Raw genomic sequence first — 14,793 nt, forward strand, 5'->3', positions numbered from 1 at the left:
CGAAGCGTCACGTGCGTCGCGTCGCCTTGCGTCGCGTCGACGAGATTTACGAGTACCGGCACGTGCAGATTTTTATTTAAACGTTCCCCTTTAACCTGGAAACATCGGCCATTTTCCTTGCTTAGCGATCGTTTCTCATTTTTCCGCGCTTCTCTATCCTTGGAATGAAAATGCGTAGCCCCAAGTACGATTTGTCGTGAATAGGGCAATGGTTAATGGACTGTGCAAATTTCGAGGGATGGTTGAACGGATTTGCTTGTAAATCAGCTTTTACTGTATCGGTTAATTTTCGACTGCGTAGCTCTATCAGCCAAGTAATCTACGAAATTACCTGTCGGCCGCGTAATAACGGCCAGACACGATTTACTTCGCTTTAAAATTCAAATGTCAAGTCGTCGTTAATGGAGCCTTGTCCTGGACCTCTGATGAATCATACGTCAGAACAATGAATAACGTAGAAGAGAATATTAACCGTAGAGAAAGGGATATTTGGAATTCGCTTTGGAATCGCGATCGTTTGAAATCTGCAAGGCAGAAGAGGCTCCAAACGTTTATTTGGATTTATGAATCTCCCTCGACTTTCTCTCTTCACCTCTAAACCTTCCTTTTCATCCCTTTTCATTTCTCTTCATCCTTTTTCTTCTTTCCCTCGCACCGCGATGCTTTTGCATCACCATTTTCTACCTCGTCTACCTTTCGTTCTCTTTTCGATTCTTCGCTTCGTCGGCCAAGTAAAACTCAACGTTAAAATGGGATGATAGCGTTGACGTTTGAATTTAATTCTGATTTATAGCTGTAGGTATACCTATTAATTCCAATGCCTTTTTCGGAGTTCATCCGTTACACTCCGCGAAAATTGCACACGGTTGCGATCAATTTCACTAAATTTATTAGTTATTACTCGTTGGTTCGCGTCGATGAATCGCAACCGTTAACGATTGCCTTTTCATGTGTTTTGCGCGTTTTTCGTTCAAAAACAACTGAACGCGATACATCGAGATCGCGCGAGAAATACTTTTGACAAAAGGATCCTTCTCGTTGAAGTTTTCTGTATTTTGCCAAAGGTGGATACATCGAGCACCTCGACATTGTTTCCCGTGAAATTTCACAGCATTGTTTCAACAGCATTGTACTGCCGATTCGCGTTTCACGTTTCGGTGATCGACAACTTCGAATGATTGTCATAATTAACAGAACAGGGAACAGGGAGAAGTCGTCTGGTTATTTATGCTTCCGGTAAACAGAGTGTACAAATGCTGGGTGGACGTAGACTATCCAAACTGAAGTTTATGTTTCCTGTCCCATATTCGACAGTCTGGTTAAAGGTTAAACCGTAGCCGAGGCACGGTGGTCCGCGTGTCACTCGAAATAACGCTTTCATTTGGTCAACAGTTGGCCGAGCGGATGATTGATCGTTTGAACACGGGCCAGATCATCGATTACCCCCGAGGGTATAAACGAATTTACTTGCTGTAACTGCGTGGTCAAATTAATCCCTCGGAAATGGAATCACACGCCACGATCCTTTGACGAAACGAATATCGACTGGTTTCTTTTCGTTTTTCAATTTATGTGGATCCAAATGAAATTCACTTGGATTTTTATTTTCTCCTATAAACTTTACCTGAAATTTTCTCCGTTCCTCATGTAATTGACGCGCGAGCGCGTGTGTGTGTGTGTTTTACAGGCTTCGTTTGAGCTCGAACGTAGCAAGAATAGTCGAACAACGTGATAGCAGGTTCTTTTTCAAAGAATTTCTTTGATTAGCACGCGTTTCGTTGCCTTTCAACGAGCAGAACTTTTCGTGTAACTTTCCTCTACTGTAAACCAAGAAGAAAAGTGTAATTGATAGGGTAAGGAAAAAGTGTTCGGATTTCCGTGAGAATTCTGTCTACGTCTTCAACGAGATGCAACAAGATGCAACGAGATGCAACGATCAAGTCTTTGCAACAAAGGAGATGCAATTGTACGGTGTACCGTGCATTGTAAACTTCTTGCCTTAAAATGACACTGATGATAGCTTCGTCTTCGACTTGTTTCACTGGATTTCAATTCTATTCTACTTTCTGAGATTCTGTATACCCTTTGCAAGATATCGGAAGAGTAAAGAAAATGCAACACTTCAGTGCGTTTCTTGTAACGATGGTAGAATTAGATATTAGACATCAGCTGTAATAAAATAAAAGCTCGTATACCTAAGTGGATCTACTTTTAAAAATGAAAAGTCCAAACTCCGATCGCGTGGCTGCCACGCGAACAATTGTTTCGCTCGTCAGTCGTACGTCTTTTCCATCGTGCAACTTTTACAAAACCATTTTTGTACGAATCCACTCGACACGCGAACCACCCTTCTCGAAAGACGCATTAGGCTAGAAATTCTTTGCCTCTCGACGAATGCTTCTGTACACCCCATTCTGTTCTAAAAGAAACTACCCCTGCTCGCTGGAAGTTTGTAAAAAGCTTCGGAGAAACGAGCTGGTTGAACGGGACGAGATGGTGGTAACATGGAATTAAAGTACATCGCCATTTTCTCAACTAGTCTCTTATCGATACATCGTTAACAGGATAATCTTGGCAACAGCGAAATTACATTTACAGGAGATTTTTACGTGAAAGCGCTCGACTAACGAGACTCGCTGTATCCATTCGTGCCGCTCCGATCTTTTTCCTTCGAGTTTCAATGAAAACTGAACGATCACTGGAACGTTGTGAAAAAGATCTTTAAGGTGGATAGCTCTGATAGCAACTAAATGAAAATGGTTCCTTCACGAGTCGAGCACAGCTCTATAAAAAGGATTCGCTTTTAGAATTGTTTAACCTCTGAAGAGTTTTCGTTAAATTCCTACTGTTCGTCCGTACGATCTTTCCTCGTGCTATTCGATCTGTTCATCAACCAAGTGACAAAACTGTACTTTGACTTGATCAATGAAACATCATTTGATTGCATGGAAATGAACGCTTCTGATCAGACATACGTTCGGTCACGACTTCGCCATGATAAAATCGGTGAACACGATTACATTTATTGGGTTTAGCATGAGCCGTAGGGGCAATCAATTTGCTGCTTAAACGTTTATACGGTAAAATGATCCGGAATATACGAGCGCTCGGCCCTTCGTCCCTTGTTATGGCAACCGGTAGACAAACCACCCTTCCGTTAAACCCTCGATCCTCGTTCTACCCCGTTCTACCCCGTTCGTCCATCGGGGGGGTAAATTCTGCCTCGTCGTTGGTTATTATGCGCACGAACGAAAATCACTTTGCGAACGAATGCGGCAATATCGTTGCACGATGCGTACAATCTAGTCCCTTCTCTGTTCGAATAACTTAGGGGTAGCCAGTGCACCAGACAAAACGTGAAATCTACAATTTCAAACAAAGGAAAGTAGAAAAAAAAGCAAGTAGATTGATTTAATGAAATATCATGGAAGCGTGAACCGGCGCAAAACGAATACAAAGTTTGCCAGCGGTTGATTGGCAAGAAATCACGGATAGATTTATCGGTCTCTTTTGTTCGTTGGCTTAGTTTAAGAGCTTCTTTCGAATCCCCAGCGAGTTTCCTCGAAATGAAACGGTTAATTATTTCGTCGGCCGAACTTCGTGGCGAATGGGAGGCATTACTTTTAAGCGGGCAAGATTCACGATAGCTGGTCTAGATGAAATCCGAAGAAGGTAGAGTTCCAAAGTTTCATCGCCGTGAAACATTACGGACATTTCTTTCGTCGCTGTTACGCTTTTTACGTTCCGTAACTTTTTAATCGTTCCACCAAAGAAATTAACTGTACAATGTTCTCATGCAACATGGCAAAGATTCGCTTCTGATTCTATTACAGTTTTTCACGCGAAGATCATTGCCATCATTTTATTATATACAGGGTGTTCGACAACAGGTGGGAGATTTTTTAACCCTTTCAATACAGCGAAAAAATCAGTTCGAGCGCGCCCCATTACCGGGAACAGTTATTTCTCCTCCAGGTGATTATTATCAAAATGAAATAACTTTCCTGCCTGAAAGGCTGAAGGTCTTAGAGATGCATGAACGACCCCATACCGACACACCATCAACAGCAATGATGTTACAAGCTTTATTGATGGGACATCAAATTTTCCAGACTGGAATAGCATATGTCCCGTCCGGTGTGAAAGGGTTAAGGGGTGATTCTAGGGATCAAAATAAGACGAAAATTAACAATGACGAAATAGCATTTGCGGCTTTGTTTTCCAGTAATTAACGTTTAAAAATTTGAGTAAAAAACGCCTAAAACACGAGGTTTTCTACTATTCAATGATTCTTGGTTATGACTGTACCCACCCCTGCTGACCTGACGTTCAGTCGTCGGTGCTGGGCAGGTTGCGGGTTTTAGGCGCTTTTTACTCGAATTTTTAAACGTTAATTACTAGAAAACAAAGCTGCAAACGTTATTTCGTTATTCTTGATTTTCGTCTTATTTTGGTCCCTAGAATCACCTCTTAAAAAATCGAACACCCTGTATATAGCTAAAGAAGTTCTCATTTGCGTCGAGTATAAATAGACCTTGTCACAAATATATTAAAGAATTTTCATTGGTATTTTTGTCTTCGAACTGCATATTGCAGGACACCCTTGTGTACGAGCTTTAATTTTTCTTTATTTTCTCTATCTTTTCTCTATCTACTTTTCTGCGATGCACTTTCTCCTGAGAACACAGGTGTACAGGGTTGCATACAACCATGCAATTTTCCCTTCTCCGTTGGTGTCTTTCTCCCGCCCCCGGTGAACTCAGGCCATTGTACTCGAGAACCGTGCACAGCGCTTTACCGTAACAACGTACATTGTATTTTCGAACAATGGGATCCTTCTGCCACCTTCGGCACCCTTTTCACCCCTCTTTGCCACCTTATCGGTCCCTTTGTTCAAAACCACACTTTCCGTGCTTATTAATCGCGACAACCGGCTACTGGCTTCGATTCCCTGTTTCACTATACACGCACTTTCGTTTCAGTTATACCTTTCATTCTGACACGTATCCTTTAATTAGAATTTATATTCTATCGTTTATATGCTACCTATTATAAATACATTTAGCACCCTTAATCTATCGATCAATTATTTTCCATCGATTCTGGTCAATACATCCTGCTATTCGTAATATTCTCTCTGGAATATTTTTACAATACTCGTTTGATGTACCAATTAAAACGTCGAAAAGAGAGATAGAGAATATAATACCGGGATAAAAGTAAAAATTCATATTTGAAATTTTAATGCTCTACAATAGTTCCCCCTGACCCATGTTTTCAGCCTCTTTTTCAATGGTTGAAACATTTTGAGGCAAACAATGTGTTACTGTTTGAAAAACGGATGGAAACAGAAGGGTCGGAGCGGATTTTATGGTAATTATGGAAAAAAGAACAAAAGTGCGAACAATGGGAACATAGCGGAATCGAAAAGCCGACGTCGTGTTCGCTTTGTAACCACAGACTCGAAACTTGTATGTTTTTTTTTTCCTATTTTTTTAATCCGTTCAATAAAAATGGAGAAACCACGTCGTGAAAATTATCTTTCATTTGGTCATGGAAAAGTACAATAAATCCAGCTCCTATGGTTTTTTTTTATATCTGTTTAATTCGCAGTTGCTTTCATGATCATGACAAATCTTTGTGACACATATACAGCGTGTTCAGCTACGGGTGGATATCCTTTGAGGGGTTGGTAGTTGGGGTGTATATGAAAAAAAAACCAAAGGTAGAGGGGAAAAAGTAATTCTTTTGTTTGGGGGGCTACCTAACAAATGTGAAAGTTCAGCTCGAATACAAAGCAAAAATATCGTGCTCAAATCTTTCGACCATGTATTGTGTGCAATGTTACGTAGAAACCGAGATTTTTGCTAAAATATTGCTTATCATGACCCATGGGTAGAATCGTTTTCGTACAAATTAAAATTGTTATCTAAAGAAAATAATACGATGTTTTCGTGGGAAAAGAATCCCTCGAGGAAAATTCTCTCGATGATTCTGAAAAGTGTAAAAACTGAAGGAATTTCTTGCAACACCGTCGTTCTCTCCAAAGACGAAAGAACATTCATTTAGAGAGACTAATGATCCAACACTGGTCACGAAGAAAACGTTTGATCGAAAGATGAGGTTGAAGAAGTGGAATAGAAATTGTCTCGCTCTTAGCTGTCTTCGCTGTTAGGAGAAAATAGAATCGTTAAATTGAATTGCTTCAGAATGACACAAATTATTCGTTTATCAATTAACCGTGTTATCGGTTGATGAGTATCTGGCTCGTCGATGGGTTTCAGGAACTTTTGATTTAATTATATAAAACAAATTGGAAGAAGTTGTTTGGCTAAACAATTGTTCTATACTGAATGATTAATTGGGCAATGTAGTTATCTTTATGACATATTCAATGGATATATCATTGGATCTCAATTTATTAAGAAAAATTGATAGATAGTACTGTGTGGACTATTTTTATCCATTTTATTTGATGTATAAGGAGAGTATTTTACCTGTTATCGTCATTTATTTCACTTTTGTTTAGTTGAAAATCGTGATTAAATTGACATGGTATCTGCTTCGTAATAGACACGTACTGACGCTTCCTTTAAATAAAATTTCTTTCTCCTTGTTAGATTTAATGAAGGGGCAAAAAGTTTTAAATATAGAGGTAAAAGCAGCTGTCCTGTGTGCATCAGTGGTTTGGTCCTGTTTGCAGAATGCACATGGAACAATTGCACAATTATGCATATGTATTGTATGTAGGTGTGATATCCTAACTCCTTTTCTTCTGGTTTTTACAAAGTCCTTATCTAGCAGTGTCCATGCAAGTTCATGCTGTATGGTGCATAGGCAGAGAACGAGTGGACGGTATCGATGCAGCTGCAACTGTCTGATTCTGGCTTTTGTAGAGCACCGTATATTCTGACACGGAGGATTTCTCGTTTAGAAAAATTCGTCGACAAAATTTGGTGTAGTATTTAACATATTTTTATGACTAGTAATTAATAATGTTTCACAAGTTTTTTATAGTTCTGATGGTTTTATTTGAAAATTTTTCAGTATTTTAAAACCAACCAGACTCGACATCGTTTTACTTACCATTCCGAACGGTATCGATTTCGATTGTTACGTTCAATTTTCTTTTCTTTCAACGTCTGTTTCCCAGAGATCTCGGTATCCTCGATAAAACTACATTCAGGTAAACTTCTCGTCGACGTGTATCTCTCAAGGGATTATAGAGCAATGGGACACGTTCGATAAAATTACTTCAAAGCTATATACTAAATTGTCAGATTTAAATATCAAAGCTCGAAGTAGATGTACCGGAATCGTCCGAATTCGTTTAAGGGCAAAGTTCAATCTTAATTTCGTTCAGTTTCGAACTGAATTTTCGAGTCGATAACGTCGAGACTTGTTCAGAATAATCTTGGATCGCGTACCAGTGAAATTTATTCATTGCGAACAAGAACGGAGTAATAATGATTTTTGCATGATAACGATGATCGATCCTCGATGGTAATTACCGGCACGACGATTTTTACCAGCTGAAATATTCCCTCGTTAAAGCAATTTCAGCTTCGTTTTATTATGGTTTTCCCATTTCTTTTTTTCCTCGAGATTCCTCTGCACGCAGATTAATTAGTACAGCGTCGTTCAGAGAAAGAATGGGAACGAGAGGCAGCCTTAATTACTATTCCAAGACAGCGTAAGTTTCGTAATAACCGAGCAGCAGCAGCACCACCAGCACCAGCACCGGCGAGGTATAAGTAATGAATCCAGATGTCGTCGCTTCCGTCGAACGTCGGATCGAAAAATGACGAGCAAAGTGGAAATTTCAATCGAGCTCTTTCACCTGCTAACGCAAAATTAGCACGAAGCCCTGTCGTTCAATATTTTCAATTTATTTTTGTCGATAACAGCCCGTATCCTTCGTGTTTCTTTATTACAAGCACCCTTTCAATACATTGTCGACCGGCAACGCATATCGATTCGTCCTTTGTTACCTGAACGTTAATTAATAATGTTTTGTAGACGTTAATTAATAATTCTTGATGGAATTTTTCTTTGTCGGCGATTTTGGTACCAGTGGAATATTTACAATGGCATACAGCTTTTATAAATAGAAGAATATTTTTTTCTATTGCAAAATCTAAACATTAAGATAGCTAGATAGTCGATAGTGTGGTCAGAATAACAAATTCGGTAATTGCATTCGTTATAATTGCATTAATTTGCAATGACCATTAATGCCACTTTAAGGATTGATCAGTGTGTGTAGGTACTGATCAAAATAGTACCAAGTTGAACTCTCTCAAGATGATAATTTTTTTCTATTGCAAAATCTAAACATTAGGATAGCTAGATAGTCGATAGTGTGCATTCGTTATAATTGCATTAATTTGCAATAACCATTAATGCCATTTTAAGGATTGATCAGTGTGTGTAGGTGCTGATCAAAATAGTACCAAGTTGAACTCTCTCAAGATGATAATGTTATTACTTTTTATACAATCCTCGAAATTTTCATAGAGGTTCGACGACGTCGAACTTGCACAGTTTGTTCGGGAACCAATGGAAACGACGTTAACCATCGACGGCGTCGACGTAGTAACGACCCAATTTCGACGTTTCGTCGACGAGGAAATAAAGAGTGCTGCTAGGGATAGAAATAAAGGATCGAGGATGGAAAGAAAAAAAAGAAATAAGTAAAGGACAAGCAGGGAAGTCGAGTTACTGCCTACAAAGCGAAAAGTAAAATTCCCTGACAGCGAGAAGTTAATATTTAATTTAAGATAGAACACTGACTCCTCGTTTGCCATCTTTCCCACCTTTCCCACCATTTCATGGAAAAGTTATACCCGATGTTCCACGAGGCAGCTTCTGCTCGGATCGATTCGATTCTTGAACGACTAACGGTTACGAAAATTTACGACATTTTCGAACTAGGACCAACTTTCTCGAGTGAAAAAATTAATTTTTCATAGAATACTTAGCGACTACCTATACTGTACTTTATGTCGCGTAACTTTCAGCTGGTTGCTTGTCACCATTAGTAAAGTCGTTTATTTGCTCCTGCCTCTCGGCACTATAAAGTACTAGTAATCTAACCAGGGACTTATACCGAAACTAAAAATACCGGTATCATATCGGTATTTATCGGTTGCACTCTTTATTTATCGGTAATTTTTCCGGTTTTCCTATTTCAGAAAACTTGCAACATTTTTTCTTTTTTAAATAAAAATCTAAAATTTAAAATCAATGGGTTCGGTATGTATCGTCATTATGTAAATTACGTTGGCAAAGTAATACCAAAACCGATATATACATATATAATATCGAATTAAAAATAATAATGAGCATTTTTCCTGTTCTCATTTACTTCTCGTTTAATTGAAGGTAATTTATACAATGCTTATGTAGGCGTTTAGTGGAGGGGGAGAGAGAGGGTTTCGTCTCCCCGGACGCCTTTAGTTCGGGCCGGGGACCGCTAGGTGACGGCGAGATGATCGGTGACAGTGTTCTCGCAAGCGGTCGCCCGGCATGCAGTTCAAATATATAGAAGTTCTCGAATTGCGGCATGACAAGTGTCTGGAGCAGGGATCGTCTGTTGTCAGCCCCACTGACGAGTCTGACAGACGATCTCGAGACGAGAAACGCCTTTTTATTCGACTTCGAAAAGGAGGAGGATACTCAATTCGATCAGTATATTTTTTTTTTTCCTGGCTTTGTTCACCGATTACTCTGAGATGAATGGACCAATCGGAATGAAATCTTTTGCGACTTGTAGGATATGTCTTCCGATTGGTCCCGTTATAAAAGCATTTTACATTTTTTATTCCGAACGGTATTTATTATTGCAAAATACGTTCTGGTTCAAGGAATGCACCGATTGCGATGAAAGTTTTCACATTTCGTAGATCATTCCACGATGATTCCATTTACCAAAATTTATGTAACTTCTTATTGTTAATAACTATTCTTTAGGGTTACCCTCCAAGGAATATACCGATCGCGATTTTTCAAAGTTGTCCCTGCAAGTAAACTTCGTCAGTTTCTTTACCAATTGGTTGCTAATACGGTATTCTTCAAATACTGCTCGTTCCACTAAAAAGTGTGAAATAAAATAATTTTTAACAAAAAAAAAATCCGACTTCGAAATGCACTAAAAAGTATAAAATAATTTCTATTTCATTTATATCTGTATTCCACAGCTATTAATACAATCTACTTAATCGTTAAATAGGATACTAAATATATTTCAACCTTTTCGGAGGCGGCGCAAAATTAAACATATAATTTTTTCTTTGAAAAATAATAGGAATTTCATTATATTGTAAATCTTTACCATATCATCATCCCTTATCAATTGTCGTACGTAATATATTTCTGTCCACCATTTATAATAATTTATATGATCGCAAATTAAGAAGCAAGCTGTAGAGGGGAATCTCACACGTTATTAAAAATCTCCCTAGACCTAGTGAGCTGCGCAAGTTAAGTATGGTCTCTCGTAAAATGCAGTATACATGTACATACATCAGAAGTGCTACCAATTTCTGATACAATCGCTACAATTACAAATGTTTTCTGCCGTATCTATAACGTTTCGAATATGTTTTCTTACGACTTATTAATTACATCGTTATTGGCAGGATCGTATAATCAGGTACTTTAAATTAAATTTAATTTTGCGCCGCCTCCGAAAAGGTTGAAATATATTTAGTATCCTATTTAACGATTAAGTAGATTGTATTAATAGCTGTGGAATACAGATATAAATGAAATAGAAATACAGCTAATGATAAAATGTTTCAAACACGCATAAGATTCCATAAGATTACTTTGAAAGCAGTTCAGGTTACATAAAAATTTAATCTACAATGTTACCAAAAAAAATACCGAAAAAATACAGATATTCATTTCGATTTTCAGTACTCTAATGTTTTCGATTTTCATTCATTTCGGTACTATAACGGTTTCGGTATAACTTTGTTGGCATTATAATGGTTTTAAGTTCCCGCATCTAACAGGAAGAGTTTTGTTTTGAAATCGCTGGAAGGATTTAAACGTAAGGGCGAGCGATAACGTGACGCGAAGAATCAGTCGAAGGCGAGATCGCATGGAGGAAGAACGCTGTGTTTACAGTTTAGTGTTTACAGTTCACAGACTTACAGACTGGTTTCCAGTTGTTGTTGAAACGATCGTGGTACATACGTCGAGCGTTATCCATTGCTTTTCCAACCATAGGACTTCCCGTTGCTCCCTGCGGTGTAACGCGAGCTTTCCATTCTTGCGCGATAATCTCTCTGTCGAGCCTTCCGCTTCCCGTTACACCGAATTTCTCTATGGGATTCTGCGGTATTCACCGGTAGGCATTACTGACGTTCGTCGACGCGCCTTCCAGCAATTATCGCGCATGAAATGTAATCCTCTCGTACTCGGTGAACAGGAAACGACTTATTGCCGAACATGTTAAATTATTTTCTGCGATCTTATTTTATTTGTTTATTTAAATTGGATATGTATATCCAGCGTTTTATATTTAAAAATGCTAGGTGATCTTCATTATGTTTTCGTCTCACGTTTCTCTAATTGATTTTAATAATTAACCATAGAAGACGTTTATCGGATTCCAATTCAATATGTTATCAATGTTAAAAATAGAAATCCTCTACTGAACTTTGTCTATATTTTATTCGGGTTAACACCTCTTCCTTAATTTCGAATGAAGTTCTTATCGATTTGATTGAAAGGCTATGTAATTTACACTTACGTCTAGAGAATTGTGTTTCGTGTTTAATGCGATTTGGTAACAACATTACCTACCGAGACCAATTGTAAATACGAAGGAGGCAAGTTTGAAGGAAGCAATTTGACATTCGTATAGGTACATGGAAGCGTGTACATTTATATATTTCATTTCCCTTCTGTGCAATGTCACGTGTTTATGGGAGAAGCAGTTAACCCGGGAAATTGGGGAAATTTATTCGCGCGTAATCGTGCTAAGAAGGCGTATTTGTCATCGACAATGGGTAGACCCGCTTAATAATAATTTAACTGTTCCAGTGGCTTGCTCGACGGTGACAGTGACAAAGTGTCAAGCGGCCCTGCACACTCTGCAAGCTTTCACTTTCTTCCGACCCACGTGCCTCTGCAGGGAACGCCACGTAGATCAGGAATGTAACAGCTTCCAGACCTTCCTCTTCGATCACCCTTGCATCGATGTCTTGAACAAGGGTAAGTTTCTTTCAATAAAAACCTGCATTTTACAGTAAGCGTTACAGACACGAAATATGGTCACAAACACAAATTTCATTTTAAATTTACATTTATACGAAAAAAGAAAAGAAATTATCATCAGCCTGAGTAACTTTTCCTTATAACTTAATCGTCGCTCATTGTTTATTAAAAAGTTATGAACCAAAAAAGACTTGTAAAAATCAATACGCCCTCCCTGCGGAAGGGCTCCACTCAAAAGATCTAACCTTACCTAACCCAAAGCCAATTTATTTCAAATCCGAAGTCGCAACGTCGCAAAGCACATGCGGACAATGGAGCAACAGTGGTGCGGGTGCAAATGGCTTTGGGTTAGGTTAGGTTAGATTTCTTTGAGTTCTGCCCTACGGGAGGGCGGAACTCTTGATCAACTCTCCATTTATTTCCTTTTCCATTAATTATATTACTTGTTAGTAGATAGGTATAATGATTAAATAATTTCTATACTGAACAATATAAATATTTATTCACTTTCATTAATTGTATTGTTTGTTAGGCGATATAATTTTGACATAATTGTAAAAAATTGATCTATTCTGTCAGAATAATTATAAATACGTTTAAACAAAAATTCTGCTATGTAGTAGTCACAATGTTCTTCTCTGGTTCCGTAACGAGATATTTTATTCATTTTCAGTACCGTAACACAATACTTGTTTATCGCATAGATAATTTATTAAATTATCTAAATTATAATATGTCAAATGTAAAAATTCGTGTAGATATATGATAACTCGACAAAGACTGGCAGTAATAAATAGATAAAAGCTACTAGTTAACGGTAATAGATGTTGTGATGTTCTACAGGATGTCAACCTACAAACTCACTATTCTTATATAGACGTTGTTCGAAAATTACAGGTACGACAAAAACTGGTATATTTCTCAAACTTTATTTCTTCATATTATCTTTTTAATAAGCAATGAGCGACGATTAAGTTATAAGTAAAAGTTACTCAGGATGGTGATCTTGACAACATATGTATGTCAAAGTCGATCGGAGGATTTACCGAAATCGTATTAACACCATTTGAATACATTGTAAATTCATTATTGCAACACATGAATTCAACAAAAAAAGAAGTTTCACATGTTTTTGAATATAGAATAAAACTGAAATTCGGTGAATAGAAAATTGTCAGTCTCCTATGGCGAGATCGAATCGTCCGGCGACGCTTGGATAACAGCGAAAATCAATTAAGATCAATCTAGTCCGCTTGAAAAAGGGATCGAACTCAACACGCGTTAATCCTCTAACAAGCGTTTAATCGCGAGTGTAACCAGGGATTCAACTCGACCATCGCGTCGCGTCGCCTCGCGTCGAGACGGTTTTTATCTTCGATCTCCATCGAGGAAGAACGCTTGAAAACTTTTAACGAGTCACGAACGCGCGTCCATCGCGCGACGTTTCCGATAATTCCAGCGGCCATTCGTTTCTTGTTTAACTTTAACTTCCGACTGGCATTACACGCTCACTCGAGACGAAAGCCGCCAACTGAGAGCAGCCTTCGTTCGAGCATCCTCGAACGGAATCCGTTCGTCTTTACCTCGGAAATCGTTGCCGATATTTGCTCTTCGCGTTCTCAACGAAGATTATCCAAAAGTCCTCTCGATCATCATCGAGCTTGCACTTCAGTGTTTTTCACCGCGTTTCCTTTTGGAATTGTGTTCTTCGGCATCGGTCGATCAACATCCGGAAATCTATTTTCTGTTTCAATCTCGAAACAGGAGTATTTTTCATTTTTGTTCGATTGTTTTGAGTCAAACAAATTGAAAATGGAATTATTCTTATTTTTCGTGTTGCACATCGCTGTCGTTTGCAACTGGCTTGTATAAGTTCGTGTTTTTTATTTTTTTCTATTTTGGGTTTACTTTTTGCCGAGCGGATGTTTAGTTGTTTCATTTTTAAATCATCGTTCAATTTTTGGAAACGTTAGTAAATGGAAGCTGCGGTTTTCATTTTTTTATGGTCCGTCGTCGCGTATTTTATTTTAGGAAAATCAATCGTTTAGTGTATTATTTATAAGAGTTAGAATAAATAAACTGATTGTAATGTAAACTCATGTATGACTATACATGATAACCAGAAATTCTCAACAGGAATGATCAGTTGTATTCTATATTCTCTAAACAGTGTGCTAAATTGTAATAGCAATAATCATCGCAGTAAATTTCTCTGATTGAAATCCATAATAGAACATTACAGGAGTTTCACTCTGTGCCATTGTTTGCTGTAACTGACAATAAGCCATTTTGTGTTCAAAATATTAATGAAACGTTTATGTGGCCATTTTGATTAAACTTTAAGCATCGAAATGATATATTCTAAGTACCATTTTACGGTACCTTTATATGATGAAATGTACGGAAATAATTCTGGAATTAATTGAACGAACGAACGAAAGAAAGAAAAGGAAGAACGGAAAGAAACTTGTGGTGAAAATCAAAAGTGACGAAAGCTAAACTCGAGGGGTTAATTGTTAAGACATTAAAAGCTCGGAACCGATTTCTTCTTTCTTTTTCCGATCT

The 14,793-nt window shown here is 38.1% G+C and overlaps 1 protein-coding gene across 4 annotated transcripts in view; it reads left to right on the forward strand.

Moving 5' to 3' along the window:
- LOC114871774 overlaps positions 1–14,793 on the forward strand; it is a 251,681-nt gene that overhangs the window by 105,940 nt on the left and 130,948 nt on the right. For all 4 annotated transcript variants that reach the window (XM_029178110.2, XM_029178111.2, XM_029178112.2 and 1 more), the window contains exon 3: positions 12,055–12,225. In XM_029178110.2, the coding sequence (XP_029033943.2) occupies positions 12,055–12,225 (171 nt within the window). The remainder of the gene's footprint in view (positions 1–12,054; positions 12,226–14,793) is intronic.

The sequence above is a fragment of the Osmia bicornis genome, chromosome 13, assembly GCF_907164935.1.
Source record: "Osmia bicornis bicornis chromosome 13, iOsmBic2.1, whole genome shotgun sequence".
Lineage (NCBI taxonomy): Eukaryota > Metazoa > Arthropoda > Insecta > Hymenoptera > Megachilidae > Osmia > Osmia bicornis.